Genomic DNA, 15,490 nt, shown 5'->3' with positions numbered 1-15,490 from the left:
AAGGAAGGCCACAAATCAGCCAGCAGTGATAGCAGGGAACATCTTGGCCCAGAAGGTGCCGAAGCGTGGCAACTAGGGGAAAGGTAACTCCAGCAAGGGGAGATTGTGACCACCGAGTCAACTGAGGGATGAAAAGACTGCTCCCCTGCCAACTCCTCTTGAGCATGCGCAGTGAATTAAAATGACACTGTACCTTTAAACTTAAGTGGAGAAGATATAGACCAATGGAAGAAGGGGACACCCAGCCAGGTCAGTGATTACATATTAGGCATGGTATCTTAACTTCCATGTATAAATGTCTAAAAGGAATTATGGTAGGTGTGCACACTAGGAGGAATTATCCCCCATGCACCTGGCGCCAAATAAAGTAATGCCTGCTCTTTAATACAGCCGGTGTTAAGGAGTTTTATCCCCAGCTTTTGGTGACAACTGCATGGTCAAACAAGTGCTTGGGCTCCACAGGGGCTCGTCAGGTATTTTCTGCTGCTGTAACTATGGAAATAATTTCTGGCAGGGAGTTTCAGAATTTTCTGTTCTACCATGGCACCCTGGTCTGGCTAGTGCTACCAAGACGCCTCAGGTCTTCCAGGGACTTACACTTATGCCAGACTTTGTGTTGTAGAGTCTCTGGGTTTAACCTAAATACACTGAACAACCACCCTCCACCTGTTTCATAGACTCATAGAATGGTTTGGGTTGGAAGGGACCTTTAAAAGCCATCTAGTCCAACCCCCCTGCAGTGAGCAGGGACATCTTTAACTATATCAGGTTGCTCAGAGCCCTGTCCAATGTGACCTTGAATGTTTCTAGGCATAGGGCCTCCACAACCTCTCTGGACAAACTGTTCCTGTTCCAGGAGCTACCTCCAGGAGGCTGCCTACACCACTGCCACTCTGACGGCCACCAACGCCCCGGCTGCCCATCAGAGCGGCAAGCGGCAGAACACTGGTGTTTAAGGCCCCACCATTACGCTTCAGAGTTAACAGCTACTGAGCGGGCTGGCGGGGGTTGGGGGGTGGTTTCTGGGCTCTGCCTGTGGCGGCCGAGGGAGCTAGCTCCCCTACCACCTCAACCCGTCCGGCAGACGGCCCGCCCGGGCGGGGAGTGTGGCCCCGGCGCAGGAGAGGCGCGGCGCCGGCGGGCCCGCCCCCTCCCTTCCTCCCTTCCTCCCTTCCTCCCTTCCTCCCTTCCGTCCCGCGCCGCCATGGTGGGGAAGGCTAAGCGCCCACGGCTCCACCGTACCGCCCCCCGGCCCTGGCCCGCCCGGGACCCTCCCCCGCCGCCGCGCCCCGATTGCGGCCCCGGCCCCGGGGCGGCCGTCAAGGTACCGGGGGTGCGCAGGGCGATGGGGGCCCGCGCCCCGCGGCCTCACGTGGGGCGGGGCTCCACCTCCCGCGCGCCGGCCGGCCAGGGGCGGGAGGTGTGTGAGGGAGGGGCCGCTGCCATCTTGTCTTCGGGAAACGGCTTCCCGAAGGCCTGTCACTTCTCTCAGGGCCTGTCTGTGCATCGTGGGCGTGTCAGCGCGCCGCTGCAGTGACGGCTGGTGCCCCTCCACGTCCTCAGCCGCGATGCTGAAACCGCTGTGTAGCGGCAGCTATGGCAGCCGCTGTAGGCAGCCCCTATAGCATCCCCAGGCCTTTAACAAGCAGAGAGGAGAGCCCGCTGCTCCTTCTGCTAGGGGAGAGGGTGGGGATCATTACCAGCAAGTGTTGTGAGTGGAGGGGTAAGGGGTTGCCTGGCTCGTTTTGCAGTGGTTCTCTTCGAGGTCAGGTCAGGGCAGGTGGAGGTGGGCTATCAGTTTACACACAATCATTTAGGAGCTTTAAACCATGTCTGGTTTCACCAGGTGTGTTATTATTACATAGTTCAGGTTAAATCTGGGTGCTGCCCACAGCGAGGACACAGAACAGCAGTAAATGGTTTTTATGCACCTCCAGCTTTCCTTGTGAGGAGGGAGGAATAGGTTGTGCCATGAACAGCTGGTTTTATATCACTATAAAGTTGCATGTTGGTGCTGGGAGATCCTGCTGGCTAAAATAATAAATTCTAAGCCAACCAGAGAAGCTACTGCAAAGCTTAGGACTTAGGGAGGCATTGCATGCCTAAAGGAACTAGATGCTGAAGATTTGGTAAATGACTAGTAGCCACTGAATCTGCTTAATGTCCACTGATTTAGGCCCCTAATCTGCTCATTTGCTGCTTACCTGTATTGTTATGTACTTAGATATCTGTTATAAATTTGGCTTTTCCTAAGGGTGCTGTTCACAGTTCTAGGAGTAATAGTGAGGATTCACTTGAGTGAGGTGAGGTTGAGTTCAGGTGGAAATCTCTTAGGAGTAGAACAGTCCAAAATGTGACCGTGAAACTTCCTTCGGGGTGGAAGAGCCTGGGGGGGTCAGGCCAGTGGGGTGACTTACCTACCCCTGCCTGTGCAGGCTGGAGCATGCACACTCCTTCTGTCTGGGTGACTCTGGGTTTGGGTTTTTTTTTATTTTTAAATTACTGTTACCTGGTGGTGTTTGTACTGACTCCTGCTTAATGTTTCTTTTGGATAAGGACTGGGACTTTTCGTCTTCTGGTGTCTTTTCTGGGCTGAAGATTGACCCAGATACACTGGTAAAGAAGCTTGACTTGGACTCCAGAAGCATAATTTCCTCCAGAACAGGTTTGTTGTATTTTGAATGACTGCCATGTTAGATTGTGAGCAAAGACACTGGGGACTCTATTTGTAGTGGCTGTCAGAACAAGCCTAGGAGAATCTAACCCAAACACAGCTTCCCACATTCCTGCAGGGGCTTTTAAAAGTGGTTTCTGTTTGGGGTTGGAAGGGGCAGAAAGGCATGTATGTGCTTAGTGCTCCCTTGGTGGGGAATGAGCTTCAGGCTACGTGAAGGCTGTGGGGCTGTGCTGGAGCCCTCATGCCTGTGGGGCACCCGAATGCAGCCAAACGCTCCTGGCCCCAGGGGCTGAGGGGACAGCAGAGCCCAGGCTGTGATCTGATCTCTAGTCTTCCTCTGTGGCTGCTTTTGCCTTACCAGCAGCTGCCATTCATACCCCAGTATTTTGTCAGCATGTTGCTTCTTGTGCATCAGCGGTGCTTTACCCACAGCAGCCTGATTGCAGCCAGTTCTCTCCTCTTGTCCTTTGCTGTTGCTAGGTCCCTGGCTCAAGGACTCCTGAGCAGGAGAGTCCAGCTCGTTGGGGAATATGGGGAGTGAGAGTGGGAACGGGAGGAGATGATAGAGGCTTTTTTTTTCCTAGTCCCACAACAAGGAAATGCTCCCTCTGTCTGCTCAGTGGCAGACAGAGCTTTGTATCTGAAACTGGGTTTCACCTCTCTAAAGGGAAATTGATGGCACAGTAATCTGTCCTGGTGGAGAAGATGCGTGTGACTGCTACAGTGACTTTGTTTCCATGTCCAGGGCTACAAAGAAACCCAGTAACCACCCAAGAGCTAGTGGTACCTGAGCAATGGCGAGCTGTAGCAGTCATAGCCCATCAGTCACATTTGGTCACAGAGTGAGGGAATGGGAAGATTGTGTGAGGGCACATTTGCTGGAGGTTCTTGCCCTCTGCACGGAAATTTTGTGAAATGTGTTGTTTTCAAAACGCTGAGCTTGTTGTTCCTACCTCTCCTGGACATGTGTTTATATGTGTGTGCGTGTGAACACAGCCATCTCTTTAATTAAATTAGACAGCATGTTGTTGAAGGCTGTCACCCTGCAGCCCTAGTATTTCATTGCAGGCTACAGTTGTACATGACTGGTTTATAAATAGACCTGTGCTGCTGGTCCCTGTGCAGTGCTGATGATGCAGATGTGCAGTGCCTGACTACGTTTAACCCTCTCTTGAGGCTGCGTGCTGGCTTGCTGCAGACAGCAATGCTGACCCCAATGCTTTGCACTCCCTCACACTTTTTAGATGATCAACTAAAAATAGCTGTTCATTTGGGGGCTCAAACCTGCGATTCAATGAGGCAAAAACTGAATTTTTTTGTTTGTTTTTAAATCTTACCAAGCTGCTGTCCTCTTTCTTCTTGTATTGTTCTGGAGCCAGGTGGAGGCTTTTTTATTATGGAAATCAATTCATTTTATTGTGTTAATTCAGTGAATAGTAACTAGGCTGGCACCCTGGAGTCAAAAGAGAGATTCTAGGTAAATGCGCTTTGTCTGCTGGGATATCTGGTCAGTTGAGGGCCTGTTCAGCAGGAAATTCAACTTGACTCCAAGTCTCCCCCCACCCCCGCCCTTTAGCTCAGTTCACAGGGCAGGAGTATAGGATTCTCCTGCACATTGTTATTTTAAGATTTAATAGCAAGAAAAAAAAGTGTTACTCTCCCACTTGCTTTTCAAGCTCTGAGAAGGTCAAGTTGGCAGGCTTAGTCTCTCTCTCCCATGCTTTTCACAGCTGAAGATTTGTTTTTCTGCCAAGGATGCTCTGGCAGTTGAGAAAGCTGTTTGTTCTCCCTATGAGTGCTCTGTGTGGGGTGCCTCACATTACCTAAGATTGCTTCACATTATCTAAGATTGCTGGTATCTCTGTGTTTTGTGTTACCATCTGGCCTTGTGCTGTGACACTTTAGAGACAGCCAGGGAGATTTCAGTGTGGGCTTAGAAGTGAAAACAGGGGAGCTGTTACAGGGCTTGGACCTGTCAGGAAACCCTCTGCTGGGTTACCAAGCCTGGCTGGCAGCTATGGGTTTTGGCTCTGTTATCTCTCTTCCTTAGACCCTGCATCCCTCTGCTTTTGGAGGTGTAGTTCCCAGAAACCCAGTGTCTCACTCCATGGCTGTGCTTCTGTGTTCAGCTTTGTTGTCAGAGAGGATGACTGCTGCTCATGTTCATACAGCAGGTTTCAAGTTGCCTTCAAAGCAGCCTGCAGAAGCATGGGAGTGTGGGGAGCTGTGTAAGCATGGGCCTTGGGTGCGGTGAGGGGAAAGGCTGCCTGAACTGTGGGGCTCTAACAAAGGCAGTCAGGGCAGCTTGGACAGGAGGCAAAGAGATGACATTTTGAATTCACTTAAATTATTTGGAGTACCTGTAAAATCAGCAGATTTTTACACTGTTTCATTCTACAGGTCTGGTCTCTTCCAGTTAAAATCTAGTCTGAGAAAGAGTTTGGAATCAGGTTAAATTTTAGAAGATGTCAGCTTGGAGCTCAACAGTGATCAAAAAAGCAAATTGGCTGTTGGGAAGTAGGAGGAAAAAAGAGTGACCTGGAGAGCGTTGTTATGCTCCCTAAATAAATTCATGGTACATGCAGCTATTTGATGCCATCTGTGGCCCTTGTCCTCTTGTCTCAAAAAAGTTGTAGCAGACCAGGAAAAGTTCAGAGAAGGGCAGCAAGGCTGCTTGGAGGACTGGGATACCCATTTAGTTGTTCCTAAAGCAAAAACCCCAGGCTTTTTAGCTGGGGGAAGGCTGTGAGGCAGGGTATGATGGAAGCCTGGAAGCTGCACAGTGAGGGAGGGTGTCTATGGCTGCCTGCTGTCTCTTCCACTACAAGCGTGGAAGAAGCAATGGCAATAGCAGAGAGTAGATGTGCACCCAAACAAGACATTTTGTGTCTCACATGGTGAATTCAGCTCTGGGATCCGCTTCCGTGTGTGATGTGAGTGCTGGATGCTTCCTTCTGTGGGTTCGGGAAGGGGCTGCACAGATTGATGGAGGGGGCTGTCAGGGTTTCTTAATGCAAAGACTCATCTGGTGTGGGATGCACAGGTGGAGCGTGGCGATTCTGCTCTTGCTGGGTCTTAGGTGGAAAAAAGAGGGATATCGAGGCCTTGAAATGGCTTGTAGTGTTGCAACAGGACTGGAGACAGGCTTCCCTCGCCCCGGGGTGGGAGTCCTAAATCCAACAAGGTCCCTGTGTGCAGTGCAGAGAGGCAGCTGGAGGGCTGTGCAGTGGCTCTGGCCACTGGGATGTGCAGGGATGGGACATGGGCTGCCACCAGGGCAGTGTGGGACAGCTGGGGCAAGAGGAGGGCCCAGACCATGGCTGTGGGGGCTGTGCGATGTGCTAGGGGCTAACTAAACAGCAGAGCAAGGCTACTTCCATGTGATGAAAACGTCATCTGGAAGACCTGCTGTGATGCCCTGGAGCCAGGGGGATGCAACCCTCTAGGAAATGAAGCCACTGTCATGCTGGGGCTCAGGGCCTGTAGCCACCAATGAAAGAGGAGACCTCTCTCCACTTTTTTCCCCTTAGTTTGTTAAGTGACCAGCTTTAGCTGCTCTTTTGGCTGTGGTTATTCTGAGGGAACGGGGAGGAGCACGATCTGTAAGTTGAAAAGTTCAGCATCTATAGCAAGGTTGGCATCTCGGTTAACACAAGTGATTGCGTGTGCCTGCACAGGTGTGTGCTGGGGCTGAAAAGAGATGGAAAGAGGCCCCTTGTTTGGGGAGGATAAACTGGTGGTGTTGGTTCTTGCCAACTGAATGCCCTGTTTTTCTGAGGATTTCTGAGCATTCCTGTGCATCTGTTGGAGGCAGGGTGCCCTGTCAAAGGATCTGCTACTGTCATGGTAATGGTTTTGTTGCTTCCTTTAGGTACAAGACTGATACAGCATGCTGCTTGTGATCGGTGCAAGGTATCACCTTAGGCTGTTACAGCATCAGTAATTCTTGCAGCATGAGAAGGAAAGGGTGGATCTGTGATAAAAAATGTTACCAAAACGTTATTCATTTTAAGTGAGTCTTTCATATGTGACAGTAGAAAGCCAGTGGTCAAAAATGGAAAGTATTTTAAATCAGGGAGCTCTGAGTCATGTCATACTGAGCAGCAGACCTGCTGCAATTACTTTCTCCTGTGCTGCTTCTTGTCTTTAATCATTAGCTCACCTTAACACCAGATTCCAGATGATTTCCACATGCTGGACTGGAAGCTTCCTGCTTTATTTTCAGCTTCTCCAGAAGGGAACTGTGACAAGATGTGTTGATGAGAAACCAGAAGTGCAGTGACACTTTTCCATAAAAGTGCAATAGCAAGTGCTACCACTTCAGAACTGTTTGCAAAACCTTAGCTTATCACATTGATTTCTGAGGCTGTGGCAAGAGTAGCTTTTCCTGCAGATGGCTCTAGCTCTTCCTGTGCCACTGGTGAGCCAGGCAAATATGAAATGTGGATTAAAACCATTTGTGGCCTCTGGTCCTGGACCAGTTAAGGGTCCTTAAGGAGTCCATAAGCTCTACCACAGGGTAGGTTTAGATTGGACGTGAAGAAGACATTTTTTTTTACAGTGAGGGTGGTGAGACTGGAATAGAGGTTGCCCAGAGAAGCTGTGGATGTCCCATTGTTGGAATTGTTCATAGCAGTGATTTTCTGATTTGTTAAAGAACAATTGCAGAAGTAAGTAAACAAGGCACCACATGGCATACTGCAATTCACAAGGCACAAATAAGATCAGTCGCAGAGAGATTTCCAACTTGTTATGAAATGGCATGAGCAGCACCAAAAAAATTTGCCATCCTAGGGAATATAAAATAGTATTTTTAGGTACAGAAATTACTCTAGTGTGTTCCTGACATTACAAAGCCAGGAGAACTTTCTCACTGCTTGCACAGTGGCAGCTGGACTCGGTGATCCTTATGGGTCTCTTCCAGCTGGAGATATTTTGTGATTCTATAATGCTAAGGTCAGGTTGGACAGGGCTTTGAGCAACCTGGTCTAGTGAAAGATGAAAGGGGGGTTGGACAAGATGATCTCTGAAGGTCTCTTCCAACCCCAACCACTCTGTGAGTCAATGATTCTATACCGAGGTGGGGGGCAGACTGACGTAGGACATTATATATATATATAATATATATATATATATATATAAAATATATATATATAGCCTGAGCAGAGGTTGTGCTGGGATTTGCTGTTGCTGAAGCCTGAATCTGCACAATGTGATGCAAAGCTATAGGGGCGTTTCAGGCATGCGTGCTGTAATATCTCTGACTTACCCTTTGTATCTTGAGATCTTTCGTCCTCTGGTGACCAGGATTGTCTTGCAGCATGGGTTCTTCTGTCAGTGGCACGGAGGGGAGAACAGGAGTCAAATTACTGAGCATCTGGCAAAGAAGGAAGTCCTTTTTCCTCCTGAACAAATGTGGAGACAGGAGAGAATAAAATCAGGCCAAGCAGAAACCTGATGCCTTGGAATGGCTGGATTTTGCAAGCTGTGTATGGCCTTCCTTTTCCCCTTTCTTAGATACTCTGAGTTCCTTTCCTTACCAAGCCTCCCCCTACAGAGTCACTGACTATGCCCTTCTGGTTTGCACCTCAGTGCTCTGGTGTTCCAGATTTGCTGTGCCTGATGCGTGTCTGCTTCTTTCTCCTTGGGCTCTGCAGCCACTTGCCCAATTCTGTTCTCCTTTTGTAGCCTCAAATAATAATAGGAAAAGCTGTAGTTGGTTGGCATCATGGTCCTGCTGTAGGACCATGCACTAACTTCATGTGACATGATTTGCTTTCTAGTTTTTTTTTTTTTAAATGGGTAATGTGCCAGAATCCATGTAAGACCTCTTCTCTTCCAGCATTGATGTTCCTACAGTATCTGGACTCGTGGTTACCACTGCAGTGGATCTGCTGTTGAGTTCCTTGCAGAATTGCATCCGTGGCCAGTCCCCCGTTGCTCTTCAGGAGCTCTGACAGGATGCAAATCTTTGTGCCCCATAATTTATTCCTATCTGTTTGTTGCATTTCTGCTTGTTTGTGGCCTCTAAATATTATGGTGGTGGTTCTTCTGTCCTCACGCCTGATCACATTTCTCCATGAAATGCTTCTGTGCGAATCCCAGAGTTGTGTCATTGGTAGGAGCATGTTGCTTCTGCTGGGGAGATGTTTGCTGTGTTACTCTGCAGAGCCTGATGTGTCTGCTCTCCTGCTGTGTCTAATCCTAGCACTGTGCACCTTCTCTAGGAAGATGTTTTTGGTAACGTGAATCAGTAAGAACAAGCCAGAGATGTTGGCAGCCTTCCCACTGTGAACATTTTGGGCCTTTTCTTCACTTTCTGTACAGCTTGCTGCCTGCCGTGTTGTGTAGTCCCCTTCAGCTGTGCCTTCCTGGCTGTGGTACAGTGCCTGGCCTTGTGAAGCTGGAGGTTTCCTGTTTTGGGTTTTTTGTGTTTTGTTGGGGTTTTTTTTTTTTTGCTTTTTTTTGTTTGCTTGTTTTTGTTTTCTTTTCTGGCATGTTGGAGTGTTTAGCTGTTGAAGGATTAAAAAAAAATTAATCCTGCTTGTTTTAATGAATGCATCCTTTCATAATACCAGTTTTAAGCCTTTGCTGGTTTTTCTTAATGCAAGTTTGGGGTATTTTTAGATTTTCCGCTAGTGTTCGTCATTTACCACGTCCCTGTGTGGAAAGCTGCTGGTTCTTCATGATTCTGCTGCTGTCGCTTCTCTTCAGCATTTAAGTCTGTGCTGGCAGCTGTCACACCTTGTGTTTGTTTTGTGCAGAGCACCTTTGTCAAGCACTTCCCCACTGTAACACTCTTCAGATGCAAAGGGGTGAAAACAGTTTACTCTGCCAACTGAGGAAGACAGCAAATGGCCTGTGAGGAGCGGCTGTAGCATCTCCAATGTGTGTGTGAAATGCAATGTGCTGTGCTAGTCCAAAATGACAAGATGTTCCTGCTCCATCTGTCTTTGTTATAAGCTGCCCAGGCTTTGGTCTGTGTGAATTTTAGGAGTGTTGAAATGCTATGCCTTAAGCTGGTGTCAGAGGTAGCCTATTGGCAATGCCTTTGGTGGTGTTGCACTGAAATGATTTTAACATCTTTGAAAATCTCTACTTAGCATGTGGACTCTGCCCTAGGAGGAGCAGCTATTTGAGTGGCATTTGAGCTGGGATTTCTTACTTCCATGGGTGGGGACTGGATATCAACATGGATTTAAAACAGGGCAGCCAAGCTCCTTTAAAGGAACCTTCAGCTATTTCAGCTTAGATAAAACTCAGCCTTGATCAATTGAAGTTGTGCTCCCAGCCTGTCCCACTCTCTTGCTGCTCCGGATGTGGGTGGCAGTGGCGGCAGCTGCTTTTTGTGGTCTTAGGGCAGACAGAGTAGCTCTGCAGTATCCTTTGACTCTTGCCCCAACAGACTGAGAATGATGCGTGCCAGTAGGCATCCAGCCTTGGGTAGACACCAGCTCCCCTTCCCTGTGCAGGCTTGAGGGATGTGGGGAGAAGGGCTCAGGAAATCCAGCAACTGCTTTGGCAGTTCCTCATTTCTCTTCCATGTTCTTATCTCTACTGTATCTTTAGCTACCCAGCAGACATGAATAGTCAAAGTGCAGCCACCTTCAGCCCCCCCACCCCCCAAGCACTCTGTCCAGGGCAGGCATGGGCTGCACACCTCTCCTTTCTGTGCCTCTCTCCTTCCCACCCAAGTACCTTCTGCAAGGTGTCCGTTGTCCTTCATGTAACCTGCACAGGTCATAGGTGTGTCCCAGGGCCAGAATATGCAGGTCTCAGGTCAAACCGCAAACTTCCTTCTGTAAGCTGGTGTTTTCTCTGACATTGTGTATGAAAGTGCTTGAAACCTCCAATAAAAGAATTTTTCAAGAAAGGAAAAATTTCCAGGAAAGGGGAAATGCTGGGCAGGGATTAAAACAGGCAAAATGACCCTCTTTACCTCTCCCCTGAGCCCCAAGGTTAATGACTTGGCATCCAGAAATGGCTGTGAAGGACACTGTATGTGCCTTTTGGCTGCATTGAGTGGGGGAGTGGTTCCTCTGCTTGTTTGCAGAAGCGCAGTCCAAAAAAGCATTGCTTGCTTCCATGCCTTGAGCTGAGCTCTAACTAACTGTGTCCGTCACTGCACCCTGGCTGGTGTGACACAGTGCAGCAAGAGTCTCAACTAGTGCTGCTGAGTGGGAGGAGACTCTGAGCCTGCCAGGAGGTCCTCGGTCCCAGCTCTGCACTGACTGGTATGGGGCAGAGGGGAGCCCAGTTTCTTTCTTGCAGAGCAGCAAGCAGAAAACTTGAACCTCCTGGAGAAAGAATGCAGTTAACTTTTGATAACCCAGTATACTGCGTACTAATAGTTTTACAGACTTGACAGTAGCTGAAAATACTTTCATTTCAGGCTTAGGACTACTGGCAGGCTGCTTTTGACTGTGCACGGGAGCTCCCATAAGGAGAATGTGCCTTGACTTGAAGTAAAAAGGAAAGAGCAGGTGAAGAGCTCGGAAGGGCACAAGGTGCTGGCCTGACTGGCAGAGTGAGGCCGCATCCAGGATAGCCACGCCGCTAGTTTGATAAGGTGACAGGTGGCAATTTACCATACCTGAGTAACTTGCTCTGGGTAGCAGTTTACCATACCTTCCTTCTTCCGTGCTTTTTGGCTGAAATTTGTTTTTTTTCACTGCGTCTTAGGAGCTGTCATACCTTGACAACGCCAGATCACCTTGTAAGGACAATTTTGGTGTCTGACTGTTTTATAACAGGTTGTTATAAATCTGCATGGTGTTTGAGAGGAGCTCTGATAGCGGTTAGTGGTATGAGAAGCCTCTCCAGTGAGGTCACATGACCTAAGCAACATCATGCCTCAAACAGAAGATTGTAGGTTGCAACAACTTGCCTTGAAGCCATAGGGCTCTTCTTTTGCTTTGGTCCAAAGGATTAAAATCAGTGGGACCGTGCTTCAAGAGTCAAGTTGACCAGTTCCTCCAGCAGAGATGAAGAGCTGTGGTGACTGCTTGAAATGGAGAACAGTGACCAGCTGTGGGTAGCTGCTGGGAGAATTTGGAGTGGGAATTCTACTGACACCTAAAGGCACTGGTGCCTTAAATAAAAATAACAATAATTCTTAAAAAGTAAAAAATCTGTGCTGCTTAAATTTAGTTTAACCATTTATTGACTGTACCGTGTGGTGCTAGCTGTGAGAATAGCTGTATGAAACTCCACTTTAGAGTCAGTGCAATTAAATGGAAAGAGCTAAATGAGTGCCTGAAACTTGCACTGCTTCAAGTGCTTTGACTTCCCTTCTGGAGGCAGACCATTCCCATGTTGTGAGTGCCTTCTGCCAGATCATGGGAATCAGTTGTGTTAATATTTATGGCAGTAATTAACCTCCCCCCCCCCAGCTGTGGCTAAGTCCTTGTTCTTAAAATTAACATTTAAAAAAACCCCAAAAACCAAACAAACAAAAAACTAACTCTCCAATTAGCTAGTGGTCATGGATACTGAGCACTACATAAACACAGTAACATTTTCCAGAGTACTCAAAGTTGCCAAGATGTTTGCAGTCTGTAGCAGTGTGAAAAGCCTGAAATAAGTACGAGGAGTTTGAACGATGTGTCAGATCTGTAATTACTTATTATGGTTGGTTCCCATGGCTGTGCCTGCTGTGTAACATTTACCACTAGTGACGGTGGAAGGTACATGCCTGCCCTGGGGCAGCCTTTGTTTGCCATTCTGTAGGCTGCGTTGAAGCTGGGTGGCTGAAGAGGAGGGTGGGGCACAGTGGGGGACTGGAGACTCATTTGGTGAGGCTTCTGGGGTGCCGCTCTGTGGTTTTGTGAAGCTTTCCTCCAACCTTTGTAAAAGCTGGGTGTTCAAGCACGTGCTTTTTAGGTCAAAGATGTCTGTCCCTTGTGCCACTGAAGGGCTCGCTGAATTTGGGGCTAACACTAGCCTTCCTTCTGGTCGTCTTTCCTTCTTCCTTGCCTTCCTGGTCAGGCATGATGGGGCATGGCACCTTGCACATCATGCCATGTCTTGCTCCATGTAAGCTTTAAAAGGATACTAATCTAGCCTGCTATTCTGGTAAATCAGTTTAAAATGGTCAGACGTCCTTACTTACACAAGAATAGATCAGCCCTGCTTAGGAGAGTGCTGAAGCTGCAGTGTTACAAAAGAGGGTTATGAACCAAAATCCGTGCCTTTGCTCTTCTGATGAAACCCTCTCATGGGGTATGAGAGGAACGGTTTAACACTGCATGAATTGGGAAACTGAATCCCAAGAGGGATGAAGAAGCGCTTTTGGAGAGGGCAGATCGACAGCTCTGGAAGCCAGAACCCTTCCCATGTCACCGGCATTGGTATGGAGTTGTGTCAAGCTGTCAACCGTGTTTCTGAAATATGCGTCCTGGGAGTTTAATATTTAATAGACGTTCTATTTAGAAAATTGTTAGAGGATGGTAAAGGGTGAATGAGATGAGAGGTCTCCTCCTAGGTTACCCCTTTTGGGGTGCAGGAATAAGTCAGTGTCCTCTTTCCTCTGATAATACTCCTGCGAAATGCCCACGAGAGGAAGATTATTTTGCTTTGGTGTTCTTTCCAAGGGCTTCTACACTAGGATGTCATCTACATAAATCAGATTTCTGATTTACTGAGAGAGAAATCTTTGCCCCCCTAATACAGGTCTTATTTGAGTTACAGGCTGTGTATTTAACAATATATCTCTCGAGAGTTGATGTCTGTTAATTCAGACTAGAGTGGGATCTATTGTATTATTCTATGTAAGCTATCCCTTATGGGAGTAGTAGCAGGTCTAGCTTGCCTGAGGTTTTGTTTTCTGGTTTTGGGTTTTTTTTGTGGTTTGTTTTTTTTTTTTAATATACAGTCTGTTAACAGGGGCACACACTCCCACATAATCTGTAATCCTTCAGTTACAGGACTAATGGCCCATTGGTTATAGTTATTGGAAAACATGATACTCTTCTGGAGCTGTCTCTTTCTCTCAGGCTGCCACTGATTGCAGTGCACGCTTAAGAAATAGTATATGGTGCTGGCTCCTGTGCTGAGAGCCATTCTGCTCAGGGGATCCTTGGGATGCAGAGGTATTCAGAGTGTCTTTGTTTATGGACAAAAGTTTTCTTTATGCTTGGGTAAAAATGTGTGCACCAGCTGAAGGTCTGTTGCCTCCTTCAGTGCGTCAAAAGTGGCATAATTGATGCTTATATGTGGCATTATATGTGGGTTTAGTTTTTTTAGTCAGGTGGATTATGGAAAGGAAGTAAGGTCAAAGGACTGGGAAGCCTGCCATACGAGGATAGGCTGGGAGAGCTGGGTTTGTTCAGCCTTGAGAAAAGGAGGCTTAGAGGGGATCTCATCACCATGTACCAGTACTTAAGGGGTAGCTACAAAGAAGATGGAGACTCCCTTTTTACAAGGAGTCACATGGAGAGGACAAGGGGGAATGGACACAAGTTGCTCTTGGGGAGATTCCGATTGGACACCAGAGGACAATTTTTCACAGTGAGAACAGTCAAGCATTGGAATAATCTCCCCAGGGAAGTGGTTGACTCGGCCATGTTGGACACCTTTAAGAGTCGCCTGGGCAGGGTGCTGGGCCATCTTGTCTAGGCTGTGCTTTTCCTAGAAGGTTGGACTAGATGATTCCTGAGGTCCCTTCCAACCTGTGATTCTGTGGGTTTTTTTGTTTGTTGTTTTTTTTTTTGTGGCATTTTTAACACTGTAGATCTCAATGGGCATTGTCTAAGCTGAATGTAGGAAATTACTATGGAAGGTTTAAATGCAGTGGGTACTGAAATATTCTGGTTTGTCTGAAATGGTAATTTGGACAGACTTAGATTGAACTAGCAGTGTTACAAATATGCTGTAAAGCTAACCACAGAAAATGGATCTTGCAGGAGAAGAATAGGCTATCAAACAGATGTTCAAGCAAGGAGTGACTGTCAGCTGGAAGGTACTCTTGAAAGCATTGTATTTGGTGATATTGTTAATGAACTGCAATGAAACATGGTGTTTCAGAGGGTCTGTGGCAGGAAATCCGAGGGAAAATGGGGGATGCAAACTTGTTTCCTGGCCCACTGGTGCTGTGTGCTCCACTGCGTGGAGAACATGCAGAAAATCCTTAGATCTGCTTAAAGAATTTTGGATTCTGTGGATATCGTAGACATTCATGTCTAATGTGGCAGTGCATGTGCATGCTTTGGGCTGATTTGCTTCTATTGCATTTCCTACCTATGTGGGTTTCTAAATTTGGTTTTACCTATGACTGTTTTCCTCTCCTTCCATTCAAAATAAAGATTATTTGTAAATTCAGGTCACTGAGTGTTCTTACAAAACCAGGAATGGGCTTCTTTAGCATGGGTAGGACACTCCCAGTTGCAACAGGTACAGGCTGTGTCTGTACATCCAGTAGTTATTTTGCAATGCGTTTTGAGCTGAAATAAGCTGGTGTGCCTGTTGACAGGGAGGTGAGGGAAGGTTGTTCCAGACTGCAGGAATTGTGCTGACAGAAACAACAATTTTGCATTTAAGTTGCTTCCTTCAGTGGCACTTTCATCTTTTTCTCAGTGAAGCTTCTGGCTATTGCTTTCGATTCATGCCAGTGATTTATGACCCCAGGGCTGGGCTTATGTGTACTCCTCTGCAGCTGCAGGCATGCTTGTTGCTTCAGTGCCTGTAGCTGAGTGTTTTTTATTTATGGAGATAACATACCAATGCGTAGATACTGTTATAGCAGTTTATTATAACTTTTTCATGTCATTTCTTCCTCCAAAATAGAGGATGATGGCCTGTTTACCTGTATTGGGT

At 47.4% G+C, this 15,490-nt stretch overlaps 1 protein-coding gene across 3 annotated transcripts in view; it reads left to right on the top strand.

Annotated features, from left to right (window-relative positions):
• The first annotated feature begins 1,155 nt into the window (after nucleotides 1-1,155).
• SLX9 (SLX9 ribosome biogenesis factor) overlaps nucleotides 1,156-15,490 on the top strand; it is a 59,422-nt gene continuing 45,087 nt past the window's right edge. Inside the window, exons 1-2 of one of the 3 annotated variants that reach the window (XM_064452237.1) lie at nucleotides 1,156-1,324; nucleotides 2,557-2,665. In XM_064452237.1, the coding sequence (XP_064308307.1) occupies nucleotides 1,205-1,324; nucleotides 2,557-2,665 (229 nt within the window). In that variant the 5' untranslated portion in view covers nucleotides 1,156-1,204. The remainder of the gene's footprint in view (nucleotides 1,325-2,556; nucleotides 2,666-15,490) is intronic. The other 2 variants (XM_064452236.1, XM_064452235.1) reach the window with 2 other exon arrangements.

Source organism: Phalacrocorax carbo, chromosome 5 (genome assembly GCF_963921805.1).
Source record: "Phalacrocorax carbo chromosome 5, bPhaCar2.1, whole genome shotgun sequence".
NCBI classification, from domain to species: Eukaryota; Metazoa; Chordata; class Aves; order Suliformes; family Phalacrocoracidae; genus Phalacrocorax; species Phalacrocorax carbo.
Note: the sequence above shows the minus strand (reverse complement) of the source record. Positions and strands in the feature narration are given on the sequence as shown.